We start from the raw sequence: 22,561 nt of genomic DNA, 5'->3' as shown, positions 1-22,561 counted from the left end.
CAGAGAAGAGTACTTTGAGGGGAGCAGAGGTCCTAGTCTCAGGTCCAAGACAGAAAGGAGCACTGATACTTGCCACCAAAGGAGTGTAAGAAGCCACACTCATAAGTTCAGAGTCATGAGGAGTGAAAGCACTTCTTTAGTTACAGAGCAGCAGGTTACAATTCCATAGAGGAGGAGAGAGCTTGTGGTCACTCACAGACCAAAGCACAGGTGAGGAGAATAGTGACCACACCTCACCTTAGATAATATCCACCTTGGAAGAACTGAAAACATACATACTTTCAGAACTACCTGAGAAAACATAGTTTGAAAAATCTGAAGCTTGAGATAGTGCCCTTGCCACAGTGGGAATAAAAAATAACCTTTAACATGAAGTTAAAAGTCAAGAAGTAACTGGAAAAACGAGCAAATAACAAAAAAGAACTTGATCATGGAAAGTTATTATAATGAGAGGGAAAATTAAGACACAAACTCAGAAGAAGACAATGAAGTCAAACTTCAAAGATAAATGTGAATTTGTCACAAGTCCAAGAAGAATTCCTGGAGTCAGATCATTTATGAATAAGTATTGTTGGAAACTTAGCTTGGTTGATCTTTGTCTTGAGTCTCCTATTTTCCTTCCCCTATTATCTTTTTTGCTTTGTGTTTATATATTCATTTTTCTCCCTAGAGGAAAAAAGAATCACAAAATTCATCTCAATTATGAAAAGCACTTTGAAAATAACAATTTAGAAAGTCTCATCAATAGTAAGCCGGCCAATTGGTGATGAAATTTTTGTCCATGGTTAAACATAAACAAAAATGCACACTAGTCTTGTGCAGCCCTTTCTGCTTCTGCCATAATTGTGACAATTGCAGAAAATGGAATGTGCTAAGAATTAGTTTTTAGATCTTCTATAAATGTTAACTTGTCTGTTGATTGTATTAAATATAAATATAAAATCCTTATCTAGTAATTGAGTGGACATAACCCTGACTGAACTGAATTATTCTTGCATAAATTAAACTGGGAAACCAGAAAATGTCACAAAGGATAGTTTATCAAGTCTTCCTGACAAGACAAAAGAGTTGGTAGAGTAAGTTTACTCAATATCCCAAGGAATTAAGAAACATCATTTCATGGAGTACTTGATCATCAAATGATGAACAGTGTTCATGATCAGCATTTGCAAAAATGCCACTGAAGATAATCATAGCTCATAGGCTTGTTATTATTGCAGGGGAGGAGAAGGTAGATACACACTAGTAAAATAATTCAGCCATTAAATGAGTATATGCTTAAAGGCTTAATATATAGGGAAGGACAGCAAAAAAAAAAAAAATATTCAAGAGTAAGAAATGAGAGGGGCCATAAAAGAGATATAAGAGAGCTAAAAGGTGCTTGATGTGGTAAAGCAACAAACAGTCACCCTAAAATTGAATTTATTTGAATTGACAAGAAATTGGTTACTAAAGTATTTATTACAGAATCAGCTGTCTACATATAATCAAACCATCTTTTACTTAATAAAACAAAGATCAAAATCAATATTAATTATAGGAAGAATAAAAATTAGAATATATAGCATAAAATTGAGATAATGCTGATCTATTCAGATGAGTTATTGATGTTGTAAAATAGTAAATGGATAAAAGAAAGAATATTGACACAGATTATTCCTACTTCTAAGGAAGTTTGATCAATATAAAAATCATTCATCTTAACAAGGAAATCAGAAGAGATCAAAAACATTCTATCAGCAAATATTTGATTTCCTTGTCAACCAAAGAGCAACTAACTGTAATAGCAGGTTAGAATATAAACTCATGCCTCCTAAAAGCATCAAGAAGAAATAGCAGAAAAAACATCTAGAGAAAGCTTAACTAGAGATCCACCTTAGCCAGATCATTCTGAGGGCACTTAATAATAAAGCTTTGAAGCATAATGAATGGATGAATAATAGAAAGGATCAATCAAAATTTCTATAATAAACTTATTTTCCTCCATCAGTGACAGTGATTTTTACTCTAATATCACACTCCTGAATATTGCTTTAAAGGAGTTGAAATGACTTTAAAGAAAACAAAGATGAGGAAGGCAACTGGAGTAAACCAAGTTTACAAAGTTGGAAGTACATTTTGGAGATATGGTTTTGAAGGAATTAAGAGATTGGTATTCCAGTTATCTGAGAGAAAAATTTATAGTCTTTTAATACTTTTTTTAAAAGTGCCTGGAAACTAGCATTTATTGACTACAAAATTTTTAAGGAAATAATCTCTATATACACCAAGGACAAATGTGATGGGTATCTAAGAAAAGCATCAATACTTGAATCAATCCTTCAACTTCATTAATATGGGTGTTCCTTCTAATATTTCTTTTTTTTTTTTTTTTTTTTTGCAAGGCAGTGGGGCTAAGTGGCTTGCCCAAGGCCACACAGCTAGGTAATTATTAAGTGTCTGAGGCCGGATTTGAATTCAGGTCCTCCTGACTCCAGGGCTGATACCGGTCCTTCTAATATTAGACTAAAAGTTCAACATATCTTTTCAACCAGTAGCCCCTGCCCATGACCTCCCTAATAAATCCTTTAGTAAGCAACATTCTACAGCATAGAAAATATTTGGTGTCACATGATTGAAATGTACATCAAAAAAATAGATCAAATCCTACTGTGCTTACTATTAGACCTTAAAAGAATTGTTTTAATCAGAGCAAAGCTACCTTCATTCAGGTTTCTCCAAAAAGATCTTTCCCATATAGGGGGGCAGCTAAATAGATAGAGCAACAAGTCCTGGAGTCAGGAGGACCTGAGTGCAAATCTGGCCTCAGACACTTAATAATTACCTAGCTGTGTGACCTTGGACAAGTCACTTAACTCCCATTGCCTTACCAAAAAAAAGAACTTTTTGTCTTTTGATTTTCCAATTAATAATATTAAGTCTGGCATAAAGCAAGGAAGGAGACATGCTCTCCAAAACTGTTTGCCATGCTTATAGATGAGAATTAGCTGGAAGTCCAAACAATTTCCTCTAAATACTGTTGTTCTTCAGATTCTCTTGTTTGTGGATGACATATTGCACTCATTATAGCAATCCTTGGCAATACATTGTAAAACCTCGTAAATGAAACAATCATTCAAAAAAATTCATATTGACTATCCACTTAGTAAAAAAAAAAAGTGAAAAGAGAATTGTTTATTGACTAGGCTATGAGATACAATTGGATGAATGACTTACAGAGCTTGGATGAATAATATGCTGGGTCCAGAATTGAACAGAAGATGAATGGATTAGATAGCCTTTGGGAAATTTACAGGAATTTTCATGACTTCAAACTTTTCCCTGAAACTGGTAAATCTTAAGACCAATATTTTTGTGATATATAAAGCTTTATTTTGGAATGACACTCTTTGAAGTTGTGAGTCATTCAGAGAACATCCAAAAGATGCATGGTGAATGTAAGTAGGCTGAAAGATATTATTAACAAAGAATTGGGTAGAATAATGGTAAAAAGTTATCAGAGAAATGTATGACTTCACAGAAGGTTGATTGGTACTTAAAAGTGAGAGGTAAGTCATGGACCACCCTCATACTTCACTGAAATAGTATCGAGCCAGAATTGAATTCGGCTAAGTAAACTTCTGTGGATCTGAGAAAGATTTATGGAGAGAACATGGACAGGAGTTACTGGTTAAAAAGATGCATCTAACTTTTGGTCTAATATTAGAAGGAGCACTCATTTTAGTGAAGTTGAATATTACTATTGAAGTATTGATGTAAATTCAGTAACTAAGGGTAATGAATATATAAAACTAATGTGTAGCAACTGCCAGACATCTCTAAGACTTATTATTGAGGAGTTGATGGATCTACATCACTTGAAAGTGTTTATTGGGAGCACTCTGCAACAGTATGCTCAGTTATCTTTTTGTGGTACTTCTGGGGAAGTAGGTGATTTGCTCTGGAACAACTTAAAATCTGAGGCCTAGCAAGGGTAGAGAACCTAGTTCTTGATAAAATTGTTGAGCCAGTTTCTAGCAACAGTAAAGGGACAGAAGTCTCAAGCTTAGTGCCTTAGGGACTCCATGGTAAAAAGTAGTCTTATGGTATTAGGTGGAAAAACATGCAGAATACCTGAAGGTCAATATTAATTCTCTAGTGATCAAGCATATGATGGAAGTAAGCATAGACCCCTATATGATCATAGAAGCCTACCTTTTCCCAACTCTGGTCAGCCCTTATCTGATGGGAAATTATTGAGGAGTGATTTAGGTGCATGATTTTTTTTTTTGTCAGGGCAATGGGGTTAAGTGACTTGCCCAAGGTTACACTGCTAGGTAATTATTAAGTGTATGAGGATAGATTTGAACTCAGCTCCTCCGGACTGCAGTTTTGGTGTTCTATCTACTATGCCACCTGGCTGCCCTATTGAGTAATTAAAAAAAAAGAAGAAATGGAAGACCAGTTTACTGGCCTGGCATGGTTCTGGAGACTGAAGGCTCTGGGCCATTCTGAGTTAGGGTATCCATAACTTAAGGACTGTAGCACACTAGAGTTTAGACTTTAAATTTAAGTTTTCTCACCCACATAAAAATGTGTAATCAATATTTGCTACTTATATGCCTCTTGTGTAGTCATCCTTGGCCTCACTGGTACAATTGTCAGTGTTCTCTCTCCTTAAATATTACTAGATCACTCACCTTATCTCCCTTTTGCAGCCTTTTCTCCCTGTGTTGTAGTATTTGTGAATATACTTCATTATCCCCTGAGTACAATGTAAATTATTTTATAGCAGTAGATGTTTTTGCCTTTGAAATCCAAGATCTCTCACAGTGCTTAGAATCTGGATGTGGATGATGTTAAAAGTCAAAAAAGTCTTTTGGGGAAGATGAATATATGCTTATTAATAATCTATTGAAAGTTCATTTTCTTAGTTTCAAGTAAACTAGGTTAGGGAGCAGAGTGAAGTGTAAAGAGTTGAAAAATCTGAAACTAAGTTCCAGATCTACTGCTGATTACTAGCTATGTGACCAGGGACAAGTCACTTGGCATCCTTAAGCTTCAGTCTCCTTGTCTAAAATCAGAAATAATACCACTTGCCCTACGTGATTCTTGAGAGTTTTTGTGAGAATCAGATGATAAAATGTTTGTATGAATGCTTTATGAATTGTTAAAAACTATTCACATACAAGGCAGTATCATACATTTTAAAATAATGTAGCCTGAATTATTGAGTTCTGATTGTGCTTAATATGCAGTAAACCCAATAATGAAATATATGCATGTGAATTTTACATGTGATGCTATGAAAAAATGTGTGGATTTTATATTTTCTTGGCCTACTATTAGTATAGGAATCTTAGACAAATATATCAAAGAAAAATGAAATGAAAATTGCTTGTTTTCTTGAGATAATAATAGTCTCTGAAAACATTCTGGTTATGCTTTGTAAAGAGAATCTTTTATATGTACATATATATGTGTGTGTGTGTGTGTGTGTGTGTGTGTGTATATATATATATGTATATGTATATGTATATGTATACCAAGGGCATCCTTTTTCCTTTCTTTTTTTTTTAAAGATGTTTTGATTTTGAGTTTTAAAATTTTTCCCCTAATCTTACTTCCCTCACCCCCCCCACAGAAGGCAGTTTGCCAGTCTTTACATTGTTTCCATGGTTTACATTGATCCAAATTGAATGTGATGAGAGAAATCATACCTTTTAAAAAGAAACAGGGGCGGCTAGGTGGCACAGTGGATAGAGCACCGGCCCTGGAGTCAGGAGTACCTGGGTTCAAATCCGGTCTCAGACACTTAATAATTACCTAGCTGTGTGGCCTTGGGCAAGCCACTTAACCCCATTTGCCTTGCAAAAACCTAAAAAGAAAAAAAAAGAAAAATAAAAGAAACATAAAGCATAAGGGATAGCAAGATCAGACAATAAGATAATCAGTTTTTTTTTCCCCTAAATTAAAGGTAATAGTCCTTGGTCTTTGTTCAAACTCCACAGTTCTCTCTCTGGATACAGATGGTATTCTCCATCACAGACAGCCCCAAATTTCCCTGATTGTTGCACTGATGGAATGAGAGAGTCCATCAAGGTTGATCGTCGCCCCCATGTTGCTGTTAGGGTGTACAGTGTTTTTCTGGTTCTGCTCATCTCACTCAGCATCAGTTCATGCAGATCCCTCCAGACTTACCTGAATTCCCATACCTCCTACTTTCTAATAGAACAATAGTGTTCCAAGACATACATATACTACAGTTTGCTAAGCCATTCCCCAGTTGAAGGACATTTACTTGATTTCTAATTCTTTGCCACCACAAACAGGGCTGCTATGAATACTTTTGTACAAGTGATGTTTTTTACCCTTTTCCATCATCTCTTCAGGGTCTAGACCCAGTAGTGGTATTGCTGGGTCAAAGGGTATGCACATTTTTGTAGCCCTTTGGGCGTAGTTCCAAATTGCTCTCCAGAAAGGTTGGATGAGTTCACAGCTCCACCAACAATGCAATAGTGTCCCAGATTTCCCACAACCCTTCCAACAATGATCATTATCCCCTTCTGGTCATATTGGCCAGTCTGAGAAGTGTGAGGGGGTACATACCTCAGAGAAGCTTTAATTTGCATTTCTCTAATCAGTAATGATTTAGAGCAATTTTTCATATGACTATGGATTGCTTTGATCTCATCTGTAAGTTGCCTTGCATATCCTTTGACCATTTGCCAATTGGGGAATGGCTTTTTTTTTTTTAAAGTTGACTCAGTTCTCTGGTATATTTTAGAAATGAGTCCTTTGTCAGAAACATTAGTTGAAAGATTGTTTCCCAGTTGACTACATTTCTTTTGATCTTGGTTACAGTGGTTTTGTCTGTGCAAAAGATTTTTAATTTAATGTAATCAAAATCATCTAGTTTGGTTTTTAGTGATGTTCTCCATCTCTTCCTTAGTCATAAACTGCTTCCCCTTCCATAGATCTGACAGGTAAATTAGTCCTTGATCTCCTAGTTTGCTTAAAATGTTTTTTTTTTATGTCTAAATCCTGTATCCATTTTGATCTTATCTTGGTAAAGGATGTGAGGTGTTGGTCTAATCTAAGTTTCTTCCGTATTAACTTCCAATTTTTCCAACAGTTTTTATTGAGGAGAGAGTTTTTATCCCAATAGCTGGACTCTTTGGGTTTATCAAACAGCAGATTACTATAATCCTCTCCTGCTTTTGCACCTAGTCTATTCCACTGGTCCACCACTCTATTTCTTAGCCAGTACCAGACAGTTTTGATGACTGATGCTTTATAATGTAATTTTAGATCTGGTAAGGCTAAGTCACTTTCTTTTGCACTTTTTTAATTGACTCCCTGGAAATTCTTGACTTTTTATTTCTCCATATAAATTTACTTACAACTTTTTCTAACTCAAAGTAATTTTTTGGAACTTTGATTGGTAGGGCACTAAACAGGTAGTTTAGTTTTGATAGAATTGTCATTTTTATTATATTAGCTTGACCTATCCATGAGCAGTTGATGTTTGTCCAGTTATTTAAATCTGATTGAATTTGTGTGAGGAGTGTTTTGTGCTTGTTTTCAAAAAGTTTCTGAGTCTACCTTGGCAAATAAGTTGAGGATTTGTGAGGTGTTTTTTTTTTTAATATCCTGCAACTTTGCTAAAATTGCTAATTGTTTCCATTAGTTTTTTGGATGATTTGTTGGGATTCTCTAGGTAGACCATCACATCATCTGCAAAGAGTGAAAATTTTGTCTCTTCCTTCCCAATTCTAATTCCTCTAATTTCGTTTTCTTCTCCAATTGCTGATGTTAACATTTCTAATATGATATTGAATAGTAGTGATGATAATGGGCATCCTTGTTGCAACCCTGATCTTACTGGGAATGCCTCAAGCCTATCCCTGTTGCATATAATGCTTGTTGATGGTTTCAGTTAGATACTGCTTATTATTCTAAGGAACAAACCATTTATTCCTATACTCTCTAGTGTTTTTAGTAGGAATGGATGCTGTATTTTGTCAAAAGCTTTTTCAGCATCTATTGGTGTTACAGAAAGAGTTAGGCAGAGTTCTGTCTTCCCCTATTTTTCCAAAGAGTTTATATAGAATTGGAACCAATTGTTCCTTAAATGTTTGGTATATTTTTGCAGATGACGTGATGGTCTACCTAGAGAAATCATCCAAAAAACTACTATAAATAATTAGCAATTTTAGCAAAGTTGCAGGATATTAAAGAAACCCTCATAAATTCTCAACTTTTCTATATATATGACTAGCAAGATACAGCAGGAAGAGCTAGAAAGAGAAATCCCATTCAAAGTAACCTCAGACAATATAAAATACCTGGGAGTCTATTTGCAAAAGCAGACTCAGAAACTTTTTGAAAGATAAAATCAAAATAGATACAGGATTTAGACATAAAAAACAATACGATAAGCAAACTAGAAGATCAAGGACTAGTTTACCTGTCAGATCTATGGAAAGGGAAGCAGTTTATGACTAAGAAAGAGATGGAGAACATCACAAAAAGCAAACTAGATGATTTTGATTACATTAAATTAAAAGGCTTTTGCACAGACAAACCGACTATAACCAAGATCAAAAGAGAAGTAGTAAATTGGGAAACAATCTTTACAACTAATGTTTCTGACAGAGGACTCATTTCTAAAATATACAGAGAACTGAGTCAATTTTTTTTAAAAGCCATTCCCCAATTGACAAATGGTCAAAGGATATGCAAAGGCAATTTACAGATGAAGAGATCAAAGCAATCCATAGCCATATGAAAAAATGCTCTAAATCATTAATTATTAGAGAATGCAAATTAAAGCTTCTCTGAGGTACCACCTCACACCTCTCAGATTGGCCAGTATGACCAGGAAGGATAATGATCATTGTTGGAAGGGATATGGGAAATCTGGGACACTATTACACTGTTGGTGGAGCTGTGAATTCATCCAACCCTTCTGGAGAGCTATTTGGAACTATGCCCAAAGGGCAACAAAAATGTGCATACCCTTTGACCCAGAAATACCACTACTGGGTCTATACCCTGAAGAGATGATGAAAAAGGGTAAAAACATCACTTGTACAAAAATATTCATAGCAGCCCTGTTTGTGGTGGCAAAGAATTGGAAATCAAGTAAATGTCCTTCAACTGGGGAATGGCTTAGCAAACTGTGGTATAGGTATGTCTTGGAATACTATTGTTCCATTAGAAACTAGGAGGGATGGGAATTCGAGGAAGCCTAGAGGGATTTGCATGAACTGATGCTGAGTGAGATGAGCAGAACCAGAAAAATATTGTATACCCTAACAGCAACATGGGGGTGATGATCAACATTGATGGATTCTCTCATTCCATCAGTGCGACAATCAGGGTCACTTTGGGGCTGTCTGTGATGGAGAATACCATCTGTATCCAGAGAGAGAACTGTGGAGTTTGAACAAAGACCAAGGACTATTACTTTTAATTTAGGGGCAAAAACTGATATCTTATTGTCTGATCTTGCTATCTCTTATACTTTATGATTTTTTTAAAAGGGTATGATTTCTCTCTCATCACATTCAGTTTGGATCAATGTATACCATGGAAACAATGTAAAGTTGGCACATTGCCTTCTGGGGGGGGGAGTAAGATTATGGGGGAAAATTGTAAAACTCAAAATAAATAAAATCTTTAAAAATAAACAAAAAGTGGCAACCAGGAGAAATAAAAAAGAATATTAAAGTTTCAAAAAATGTGAGTGGCCTTGGGCAAGCTACTTAACCCCATTTGCCTTGCAAAAAAAAAAGCCTAATAAAATGTTTGGTAGAATTCACTTGGGAATTAATCAGGCCCTGGAGTTTTGTGGGGTTTTGTTTTTTTTTTTTTAGGTTTTTGCAAGGCAAATGGGATTAAGTGGCTTGCCGAAGGCCACACAACTAGGTAATTATTAAGTGTCTGAGACCGGATTTGAACCCAAGTACTCCTGACTCCAAGGCTAGTGATTTATCCACTATGCCACCTAGCCACCCTGGAATTTTTTTTTCTTAGGGAGTTCAATGATGGCTTGTTGAATTTCTTTTTCTGAGATAGGGTTGTTTAGGTATTTAATCTCCTCTTCATTTAACCTGGGAAACTTATATTTTTGTAAATATTCATCCTTTTCACTTAGATTGTTACTTAGAGTTGGGCAAAATAATTCTGAATTATTACTTTAATTACTTCCTCATTGGTGGTGAGTTCACCTTTTTCATTTATGATACTAGCAATTTGGTTTTCTTTTTTTTTAAATCAAATTGAGCAGAGGTTTTTCAATTTTATTGGTTTTTTCATTAAACCAACTCCTGGTTTTATTTATTAATTCAATAGTTTTTTTGTTTTTGATTTTATTTCTCCTTTAATTTTTAGAATTTCTAATTTGGTATTTAATCGGGGGTTTTTAATTTTTTCTTTCTCTAATTTTTTTAGTTGCGTATTTAGTTCATTGATTTCCTCTTTCTCTGATTTATTCATGTAAGCATTTAAAGGTATAATATATATCCCCTGACAGCTGCTTTGAGTGAATCCCATAGGTTTTGGTATGTTGTTTCATTATTGTCAATATCTAGGATAAAATAATTAATTCTTTCTATTATTGTTTGAGCCACTCATTCTTTAAAATGAGGTTATTCAGTTTCCAACTAGTTGTGGGTCTATATCTCCCTGACCCAATATTGTATATGATTTTTATTGCATTGTGATCTGAGAAAGCTGTATTCATTATTTCTGCCTTTCTGCAATTTATTTTTAGGTTTTTTAATGCTCTAGTACATAGTCAATTTTTGTATAAGTGCCATGTACTGCAGAGAAAAAGATATATTCATTTTTATCCCCATTCAATTTCCTCCATAAGTCTATCATATCTAGGTTTTCTCTCAATCTTATTTACCTCCTTAACTTCTTCCTTGTTTATTTTATGATTCTATTTATCTAAATCTGAGAGCAGGAGATTGAAGTCTCCCACTATGTCTTCCTGTAATTCTTTCAGCTTCTCCTCTAAGAATTTGGATGCTATCCCATTGAGTGCATACATATTCAGCATTGAAATCACTTTATTGTCTATGGTACCTTTTCAGAGTATAGTTTCCTTCCTTATTTCTTTTAATTCTTTCTATTTTTTCAGCTGCTTTGTCTGATATAAGGATTGCTACCCCCTGCTTTTTTCACTTCAGCTGAAGCAAAGCATATTTTGCTCTAGCCTTTTACCTTTATTCTATATGTATCTCTCTGCCTCAAATGAATTTCTTTTAAGCAGCATATTGTAGGATTTTGGTTTTTAATCCACTCTGTTATACGCTTACGTTTTAAGGGAGAGTTCATCCCATTCACATTCAAAGTTATAATTACTAACTCTGTATTGCCCTCCATGCTATGTTCCCTCTGTTTGTATTTTCCCCCTTTCTCCCCGCCCCTTTATCTGTATCAAAGGCATCCTTTTTTTAAAAAAAAAAAAGGTATTTTTTTCCAACTACTTACAAAGATAGTTTTCAACATTAATTTTTGGTAAGATTTTGGGTTCCATATCTCCTTGAACAGTGAGAAATCTGACATAGGTTATACATTTTTTATTATTATTATGTTAAACATATTTTCATATTAGACACATACCAAAAGAAGAATGAGAACAATAGGGAAACAAAACAAAAAAGCATAAAACAAATTAAAAAAATGGAAAATTGTGTGCTTTACTCTGCATTTAGACTCCATAGTTCTTTCTCTGGATGTGGATGGTATTTTCTATCACAATTCAAGGGCATCCTTGATAAGATATTAATAATGAGCAGTCATCAAGCCTTTATTAAGTGTCTGCTATGTGATAGAGATAAAGAATGAAACAATCTCTACTTTCAAGGATACTGCCATTTGAATGGGGAAGACAGATACATGTATAAGCATTTTTGTGGTTCAGTCATATCCTATTTTTTTTTTTTGGAGAAGGTGAGCAGAGTGCATTAATGGGTGTGAGGAATGGCCCATGGAGAGCTGAAATTGAAGAGCACAGAGTAGGTTAGTTTGACTTGATCATAGCTAGAACAGGGTTGAGAACTGGTTGCGTAGGACCTTGAAAGTTTAAGACAGTCTTATATTTTATCCAGAATGTTGAGTGGGGAGGACACATAGCTACATCTTAAACTTTAAGGGAAAATTACATTGGCAAGCATGTGAAGAATGAACTAGAATGGTAAAAGATGTGAAGTAAGAAAACTTATTAGTAGACTGTTGCAAAATAATGTAGGGGTGAGGTGATAAAGGCCTGAACTAAGGCAGTAGCTTTGTAAATGGAAAGAAGGGGAAAAGATGTGAGGGATGTTGTAGAGGTAGAAACTACAAGAGTCAGGAACTAACTAGCTATGTGGGGGCAAGAATGAAAAGTCAAGGCTAGGTATTTTAGTACAAAAAAAGAAAGCAATCCCCACTCATCTCCTAATAAAAACTAGGGAAATTTGGAAGAGAATTGGTATGTGGTGAGAAGCTAAGTATTGAATTTGAATTCTGTTTGGAATGTATGAGTTGGAGGTGTCTCCAGGACATCCAGTTTGAAATATCTAATAGGCAATTGGGGCAGGATGTCATCTACATAGATGAATCCATGTATGCTGATGAAAAGACCAAGGGAGAATGTAGGAAAATAATAGAAGAGAGACCAAGGCAGCCTAAGGGAACAGGCAGATTATTGCAAATGACTATATCAGACTATCTTTACAGTTACAAAGGTGCAGAGATTACAAGATAGAGATAGGGAATGAAATTGTGATTAAACTAATAAAGAGAATCCCTGAATGAAGAAATAACACTCACTACCAATGCCAGGTCCTCACCTTCTCTGTAATTTATAGTCTGGAAAAGTTCTGTCAAATTACATTTTAATCTGATTCAGCTGCAAATTTTTGAGCCTCTAGAGAATTGAGACAAAAGACTTGCCCAGGTTCTTATAGTGGGTATTCAGAGGCAGATCTTGACTCTGAGGTCTGCTCTTTACTACACTGCCTATACTAAGCTTGTTTATTGACTATTGCTATGGTAGAATAAAATGCTAAGTTAAGCTCTTCTTTCAACAAGATAACTGATGTATATGAATTTTAGAAGATTCCTTAGAATGAATTTTTAACAACAGAGATAATTTTGTTCTATCCTCTGCTGGATATTAATGATCATGCAAGGTGTAAGTCAGGGAGACATGATTGCTGAGGGAGTTTGACACTGTTGTGGAGGGTATTCAGAACAATGAGGTCTTCTAGTGTGCTTATTTGCAGATAACATTGTGCTGGTTATAAGAAGTCCTGGTATATTCCATCACCTTTTAAATGAAGTCTTTACTCATTCAGAGTTGTTCATATTGGCCTCTCAGATTAACAAAGTTAACAAAAAAAATGACTAATGCTGTAGGGATTGTGAGAAAGCTGGTACATTAGTGTACTTTTGGTGAAGCTATGAATTGGTCTAGGTATTCTGTAAAACAATTTGAAACTCTGCCTTCCTAGTCAGTGTTTACTATCTAGGCCTGTACTCCAAAGAGATCAAAGAGGAAAAAAATCCAATGGGAAACAGCTAGATGGGGCAGTTGATAGCATACTGGACATGAAATCAGTAAGCCATGAGTTTAAATCTGACTTTAAACACTTATTAGTTGTGTGACCCTGGGCCAGTCACTTATCCTTTGCCTCAGTTTCCTCATCTGTAAACTCAGGAAAATAATAGTATCTACCTCCCAGAATTGTGAGATTCAAATAAGATAATTGTAAAGTGCTTAGCAAAAAGTAAGGACTATACAGATGTTAGCTATTATCATATATGTACAAAAATATCTATAATTATTCTGGTGATGGTAAAGAACTGGAAACTTAAGGGGTGCTTATCACTTAGGGATTGGCTAATCAAATTAGGGTTTACAAAAGTATGAAATACTATTGTACTATAAAAAATTAATGAAAGAAATAGTTTTAGAGAATTCTGGGAAGATTAGATGTACAAATGTAGACTTGAGCAGAACCAGGGAAACAATTTGTGCCACAACAGTGTTGAAAGACTAGCAGTTTTGGAAGTCTTCATAAATTCAAAGCAATGACCAACTATAATTTCAGAGGACAGAAGACAATACAATTTCAACTGCTGAGAAAAAAGTGATAGGCTTAAGATTGAGACATTTTTTGGATATGGTCAAAACAGGAATTTGTTTTCTTCTATCACAAGAATTTTGGTTTTGGGCTTCTCAAATTTAAAAATGAAATGATATAACGGATAACTACCCACATAGGCAAGATAGTAGCTCATCTATATGATATATTTGTATTTATGTGACATCAAGAAATATAAAGGGGAGGTCTAAGGTACATTATAAAATTTTAATGGAGTTCAGTGATAGGATTTAAATCGGAAGAGAAAGTATTGAGGGCTTGTGATATTACTCTGTTAGAAGGGGGACCCACATTAATGAGATTGCAGACCTGTTGAGGAATAAACTTCTGTTAATTGAGAGAATTTTATCTCTTGAGATTCTAGTAAAAATTATAGACCCTGGAATATTGGGGAAAGTAGAAACTAATTTGCATCTCAGTCTACCTGATTCTTTATGATAGATAGAATTTAACAAATTGAATGGAAATAAAGGCTATTTGGAAATTCTAGAATTATCATGGTTAAAAACTTGGAAGGGTTTGGTAGAATGTTTTATATTAAATTTTTGAAATAGTTAAAGAATGATACATTGCACTTAAGCATATTTTACTGTAATATATTTTATAAATAGATTTTAAGGGTCAGTTTTTAGTCCAAAACAACATAGGAGTACCCATGTTTTTTGAATATGTGTTCATGTTTGATAATCCTTGAAAACAGTTTTTAAAATCTTGATGTTTCATTTCAAGCTAATTTTCTTTTTTTTTTCTTTTTTCCTTTTTTTTATTTTGGTATAGTTCAACTGGAAATGAGAAGCCATCTGAAGAAGAACATGGAACAGAAATTGTTATTGGTAGCAACAGTTCAGCTTCTTATGAACAACTAGACAAAGTTACTTCAAGTCTTAGCTGCAAAATAAAGAATACCTTTCCGCCCTCAGATCCTACTGTTATTGCTACCAAAGAAGAATTTCCTGAAAGTATTATAGCCAAAACAGAAGAATCTGTTCCCAATATCATTAGTCATTGTAATGCTAACAAGAAAGCCATTGGAGATGATCAGTTTCCCAATCAGTGTGATCCTGGGAATTTCATAGATGAAAAGATCATAATACCACAAGAAATAAAAGGAACAGTAAAGGACAATTCACTAAACTCTGCATCAGTGGAAACAGTGGAAAAATTGAGCCAAACTCCCTCAAATAGTTTTGATAATGAATGTGATAGTAATAAACTCTTAGTATTTATTAGTACTGAAAAATGCAAGGAAACAAAGGACCTTTCTAAAAGCATAGATGTGTCTTTGAACGAACTGTCTGCCACCCAGTTAGATAAAATCATAGAGAATCATTATTCAAAAGGGAGCATTGAACAAAGTAATAGTGAGAGATGTGAAGAAAATAAGATTAGACAAAAAGTTCAAAGTAATTCTCCAGTTAAGGAAAAGGGTGGTAGCCCCAGAAAAGTGGACAAAGGGCATCATCATAATCGAAGAGATCATTCTTCCAGTGGAGAGCGAACAAAGCAAAGCAGGAGCAAAACAGAGAACCACTATTACAAAAAGAGGGTCTCCCATAGTAGAGAGAGGACCAAAAAGGGCCGCCACAAATCAGAACATTGTAATGGAAGTAAATATAAATCTTTTCATAATGAAAACAGCAGTCCTGACAGTAGATCCTTAGGAAAACATAATCATTATCAATCCAGAAGTAGAGGAAAATCTGATCAGGAAAGGAGTAGATATTATCATTCTAAAAGTGAGCGATCTTGGAGTCGGGAGAAATATTATCCAGATGGAATGAGAAGATGGGACAAATATAGATATTACAATGATTACTATCCTTATTCTTCAAGGGATGGTAGAGAGTGGAAGCCATCTCACAGTGATCGTGAATATGACAAAGCAAGTCAGTACAATAGTAGATCACACAAGGACTATTACAAAAGCAAATGGGTTCATGAGCCAGCACCTAAAGAAAAAGAAAAGCATCACTCGAACAGTAATAAAGTAGACTCGTCCCATTCATCTCTTCAGTATCCTGAAAAATATTCTCATGACAAAATTGCACTTGAAGAAAACAGTTCAAATCTTTGTAGTCAGTTTCATGAGCATGAAACTGTAAAATTGAGGAAAAGGAAATATGATAGCATAGAAAATAATGATAGTGACTTAGAAAAGAAAATTCCCAAACCCTTGCAAAATGAGCCATTAGAAGAGCAGAAAGTAAAGAAGCACAAAAAATCGAAAAAGAAAAAGAAATCCAAAGACAAACGCAGAGCTCGAAGTTGCAAGTAAGTATGAGTTTTCTTTAAACAAAGTTTATTAGTTTGGGATTAGTCATCCTTTTCTGATATAACAAAAAGTAAATCTGTTATATTCAAATAAATTTGATGTTTATATATTTTCAAGGAATACCAAATTTTTAAGCTATACAAAACCAAATTTGCTGTTGTGAACAATATTGCTGTTGTATTTCAGAGAGGGATAAAACTTCTTCCAGAAATATCATAGGCTATTTGAGTTAATTGATTGTCTACAATTGCACTGAAAGTAAATGTGTAAGCTATGGTGAAAAATTGGAACTTTTATATAGAAACTGGAATTATAGCATTGAAGTCCTTATTCTTCAGCTATGGGTATGTTAAGTGAATATTTTCTTTCCAAGGGCTCCTGTGTGTTTTTTTTTTCCTTCAAATTTATCCAAAAATTAAATATTTAGTTAAATAGAAGAGAAGTCTTGGACCCTACATTTTTTTTTGGAAGGCACATGATATATCTTTTTTGTTTTGTTTTTTTGTTTGCTTTGCTTTTACAAGGCAATGAGGTTAAGTGACTTGCCCAGGGTCACAGAGCTATATAACTTTTAAGTGTCTGAAGCTGTATTTGAACTCAGGTTGTCCTGATTCCAGGACCAGTGCTCTGTCCACTGTGCCACCTAGCTGCCCCTCTCCATGATATATCTTTGACATTTATTTAGTGGTTCAGAACTGTGATTTGAGATGTCACTTGTTTCCTTGGCTTTTTGTTTTTTTCTCTCTCAATTTGAGACATCTAATTGAGGAATGTGAGACTTTTAAAAAAATAGCTTATTAGTTATATATAGTACTTGAAAGGGTGAAATGACCTTTTCATGGTTTTTGTTAAAGGAATGAGAGAGTGAAAAAGAGTAACTTCATTTTTTACTTAACATTGTCTTTTTTAAACTTGAAACCTTATAAAAAGATAATCATAAATAATGGCAGAGAGATGGAAGAACACAGTAGGTTTAAAGAAAGTAATACCTTTGGATGTGCCTGAAGCATTGGTGCAAAATAGCCTTCACTCCTGTCTTATGTAACCATTAGTTTCAGGGAAAAGCATCAAAACCTTTGGTGAAGTGGATTTTGTTATATGCATATTAATTACATAACCAAGGACAAGGAGAATATGACTTTATTGGTAGTGCATTTGATGTCCTCAGCAGACCACCTTGTCTATTCCAGTGAGCTCTTAAATTATTACGAAAACACAATGCAACCAAAATTTTATCCACCATATTCAACCAGTATCCCTTTTAGGTTATAAGCATTCGTAATACACCATGTTCTTTTGAAGTGATTTTTTTTTTAACACTTTGGCTTTACATTCCTGCAGGCATCATCAGGATTTGGATCTATCTATAGCCAACTCCAAAGCTGATCTTCGCAAACACAAAAAAAAGAAGAAGAAAAAGAAGAAACATGCAAAAAAATCAGAGGACTATATTGAACATTCAGATCTTCATGGACTCAAGGCTTCCTGCTCTGAGACTGATAACAAAACCTGGGAGAAAAAGGACAAATCTCCCATCAAAGATGGTTTGCCATCTGAGGACTACCAGAAATATAATAAACTTTCTCATGAGGAAGATGATGGTCACCCAGAGAAAACCAAACTCTTAAGAATGGAAAGCCAGGATCATAAATATCACCCAGCTGAGTATGGCCAGGGTAAGGGGAAACATTAGGAGTTAAAAATGAAGAATTTTATTTTAAATGAAAGAAAAGTTGATAGCTGTTTAGAACGTGCTCTTATTAGCCATCTGTATGACTTCGACATTTCATAGATCTAGAAACACTAAATAGTTTTAATAATGTGGGCTCTTAGAAGTCTTTTCCCCTTCTTCAGTCATTCCTGATGCTATAGCAATAGTGTCAAATGAAAAACCACTGAAATAAAAGAGTTCTTTGGAGCAACATTTCCTTAGATTATAATGCAGCTGTAAAGAAGCCTATCATTATATTATAAATGCCTGTGTATAGCTGTCATGTGAGCATGTGTGTTCAACAAAGACATGGGACGAAAGGGGGTAAGACATAAGGATTTGACAATACTATTGGCCTTTTCAAATTTGCTTTAAGTCTGTGATCGGCTGATAAGTGTTCTGTATGGTTTTTTTTTTCCTCTTTTTGATTACTGGAACTATTATTGTTACCTGTTACTCTTTGGACTTCATATCTTTGGTAGATCACTACTTTGGGTTTGAAACAAGAATATGGCATTGGGTTCCTTAATTTGGTCTTATACCATATAATAGTGCCCATTATTGGAATGGCCTGCTTTATATCTCTGGCCTTTTTACCAAACTAAATTTGTTTTCCATGAAAGATACTCTTCTTTTGGTAATTTTAGCTTGTTTATTGTTAAGTTGTACAATATACAGTTGCTGTGTATTATTCTTTTTACTCCTAAACAAACAACATTATTGAAAATCTTTGTGTAGCAAACTGCAGCTTTACAGAACCTTCAAGGATCAAATAATTCTCAATAAAAGATATTTCCAGATAGCTGAAGATTTATAGAAACCCCTTTAAAGTATAAAAAATTTTCAAAATTTGTCATGTTTTATTTAAGTCCCTGTACAGTAGAAGTCTTAACCTAAGGTCTATAGATTTCAGGAACTCTGTGATCTTGAATAGGAAAATTCTAGTTTGTTTTTTTTTTTACTAATTTCCATCTGAAATTAATTCCTTTATTTATGAATTTTAAAAAATTATTTAAGACAGCCAGAGGCCTTAATAGACTGCCCTAGACATATGAGACATGCAAAAAAGGTGAATTCCTATTCTGAAGTATATCAATTACATGCTTCCTTGCCACCTTAACAGTGTTGTAAAGGAAGGAATTAGATCTGTGATTTCACTGGTATAGAGAACTCCTCAGAGTGGAAACTTGCTTCACAAGAGCTGTTGGCACTTTCTCTGCAACAGCACATGCTCATCACCTGGAGCCCTGGGAAGGACCAGCATGTGGCAGGACCACTCTCAGCTAGTGTGAGAGTCAGTGCTGTCACTGCTGCCAAAGCATAGTATCCAGTAGTGATACTAGTTCATGGTGGCAAGGGTTTATCATTAGGAACATCAATTAATTATACTGTGGGGTGTTCCACTGATGCCACCAGGGTCTCTCGAGGTGTAGAAGATTATTTGCTGCTATATTAATGGGCTCAGATTGCTGTGCTTTTTGATTTCGTGTAATCTGCTTGTTATATTTTTTCTTTCCCCCTTGCCATTTAGTTCCCAATTTTTGATACTGTCATATGTCTACCTGTTAACACCCACTTTACCCCCTTTTCAGTTGCTGCTTCTATTTTTTGGTGGCTTAGAAATCATATAATGAAGGTTGTTAGAATTTAAGTATATGTAATTTGACAATAAATAGGCTCAAGTGTGGGCCTGAGGTACCTCTCCATGAGCAAGATGCATGAACTTTGTGATATCTATTTTGGCTGATCAAAAGCTTTTTTGCTTTCTTTCTGTTTTCAGCTGTGCTACAGATGGATGTATTACTGTACCGTGTGCTTTGCTTGCCATGGGGGGAGGGGGGAGTGTTGGGAGGAAGGAGAGGAAAAACTGGGGGGAAGGGGACTATTATAAAATAAATAGAAGACATATTTCCCTGTTCTCAAAGAGGGGATTAGCAATTCAGTTAGGAGGATTTGATGACTGAGTAGTACAATAAGAAGGTGTGGTAACCAAAAAAAAAAAATTACATTTACAGAAGACCAATAAATTTACGGTAATTTCTCTGGGAAGGATGCTTAGCAGTATTAAAGAGGATTATTACAGATAAATTTATGAAGAGCATATGGCAGGTCAAACTTGCTAGCTTGAAAAATGAAGGCTGAAGAATTTTTCTTTTAAAAATTAATTGTTGAGTTTATATTATAATTTAAAATGTTAGTGGTCAGGGAACTCATTTGATTCCTTTCTTGCCCATAATTTAGTATGCCACTATTAAACAGGAATAGGGAGATGAGTTTGTTCATCTGCTTATCATGTCACTGACTTAAAGGAATTCTACATCAATGTAAAAATGTTCATGTTTCAGCTAAAGACCTCTCCTTTCATAAGGACTACAGTCAGAAGTTTTCCAGTAAACACTTGGATGACAGTTCTACAAGTACAGATGAATCTAGATGGAAAGTATGTTGAAATACTAACAAAAATATTTTGTTTATTATTTAATAGCATGGATCAGAGCATTTTTAAAGAAATTGTTTTACGTTTTCTCCGAATTTTCAATCTTATATCATTCTTAAGCTGATTGCAACTGGTGATTGGTTTGTAGCCAAGAACTTTTAGGTAGGAACCCAGACTGAGACCCTAGGACATCTTTGCTGGTCCTGTCCAGACTAGGGAAAGGAAGGGAGGCCAATTTGACCTGCAGTGACAAAAATTTTTCTTTGCTGAGGGTAGACTTTTCTTGTTCATTAACTATCTTTCATACTTTCTAAGCCTATCATCCTGGTACATAGGCCATTTTTTCCTTTCTCATTTGAATTGTTTTCCGAGTACATTAAATTGATTCTCTCTTGTGAATGACTTTTAACCTGGGATCTGTAATTACAATTTATTGCCATTTGTTATTTTAAATGTGTATCCTGTGCTTGATTTCTTCCTTGGTGGGGGGGGCAATCAAATTTTGGTTCCAAAGTCACTAAAATATCAAGCAAAAGTTCTGACTATTAGTCTTTGTGGGTTTTTTGGAAAGAGGAAATAAATGAATTATTTTATAAAATAAGTTTACTAATTGTCAGTAACTACTTGTTTAAAATTTAAAGGGTTTATTTATTGCAGCTTAACATTAAGCTAGATGGTTGGTTGAAAATGTTATCACTGCACATAAATGTGTAGCATGAGTGACTAAGACTTCATAAAACCAAATTATAAAACTGTTTCCTACCCCCTACTTTTTCCTAGGTGAATGAAAACTCATCCTCAAAAGAAAAAATACACTAGTTACCGGTAAGCTGTTTTCATCTTTGTATGTGACAATTTGTCTTGAAATTAACAAAGATAGAACTCTAGTGAGGAAGGTGACAGCAGGAGTGACTGCGTAGTGACTTTAAAGATGACAGGTAGCTCAGGTAGTGGCATTGATCTTATTCATTATTTCATTATGTGTGTGCTATTTTATGCTATTACTATGAACACCTTAGAAAAGATAGATGACACAGATGGGCTATTTTTTTAGTTGTGTATAGCTATGGCAGAGAGTTTTAACCATTTTGCAAGTTTACTAAATTTTTTGAGGCCAGAAACTAGTTCATGCCTTTTATTCTCCACTGCATTTTCAAGAATTGGACACTTGCAATCCCAGAGGAAAACTGTCCCTCAGAGAACTAGATCACTTGACAGATACACAGGCAGCATCCTTGTAAAAGTCTGATCTATCTAGGTTAGCACTTCTCAATCAGAGCCCAAGTTGTTTTCATCTCACACTCCTCCCCCAACTCTCACCTTTAGGATAGCTGTTAGGTTTTGTAGGAGCACTGGATGGCAGCAGAGTTCTGTTTTGGGTACAGACCTTCAACTCTGATGTAAAGTTTGATTTTAGTTTAGGGATGGATGGGAGGGTGGGATTTTGATTTCCCAAAATGATAGAGCTTACATAAACCAAACGTAAACTGTGAGCTAAAGATGGTATAAAGGATGAAAGTGAATTTTACCCAAATCTGCCAGGTGGCCAGAATGATAATCAGCAAAAGAGTTCTTTTGGAATTTAACATATTTTAAAATGAGGGGTTTTGGTCCTTTTTTCTTCCAGAAGAAACATAAATACTGTTAGAATTCAAGGCAGTTCATCAGCACTCATGACAATGACCCACTTAAAGCTGACATTTAAGCTAAAAAAAAAAAAACACATCAAAACTGAATTAGGAAATTAAACTTCAAATACTGATCCAAGGAGTGAGTTAGGGGCTTTTTTAAGTGAAAAAATTCATATAAGACATTTGAAAAATGCCTCAAAACTTTTCACCACACTGAGAGTCATAATGCATAGAGTCCTGGACTTTAGCCTGAGGAGAAATCCCACCTCTGACTTTTACTTATCTGTGAATCCTTGGGGAGGCCTCTGAATCACATACACTCAAATCTTAAAGACTATTAAGTACCTACAATATATCAGGGACTGT

General features: G+C 34.8%; 1 protein-coding gene across 6 annotated transcripts in view; it reads left to right on the top strand.

Annotated features, from left to right (window-relative positions):
- USP42 (ubiquitin specific peptidase 42) overlaps positions 1-22,561 on the top strand; it is a 160,881-nt gene that overhangs the window by 136,687 nt on the left and 1,633 nt on the right. For 5 of the 6 annotated variants that reach the window (XM_074208162.1, XM_074208163.1, XM_074208165.1 and 2 more), the window contains 4 exons: positions 14,922-16,415; positions 17,758-18,092; positions 20,473-20,567; positions 21,345-21,389. In XM_074208162.1, the coding sequence (XP_074064263.1) occupies positions 14,922-16,415; positions 17,758-18,092; positions 20,473-20,567; positions 21,345-21,383 (1,963 nt within the window). In that variant the 3' untranslated portion in view covers positions 21,384-21,389. Of the gene's footprint in view, positions 1-14,921; positions 16,416-17,757; positions 19,956-20,472; positions 20,568-21,344; positions 21,390-22,561 lie in introns of those variants that run through there. The other variant, XM_074208167.1, reaches the window with a different exon arrangement.

This window comes from Macrotis lagotis, chromosome X (genome assembly GCF_037893015.1).
Source record: "Macrotis lagotis isolate mMagLag1 chromosome X, bilby.v1.9.chrom.fasta, whole genome shotgun sequence".
NCBI classification, from domain to species: Eukaryota; Metazoa; Chordata; class Mammalia; order Peramelemorphia; family Peramelidae; genus Macrotis; species Macrotis lagotis.
The sequence above is the reverse complement of the archived record's forward strand: the minus strand, read 5'-3'. Positions and strand labels throughout refer to the sequence as shown.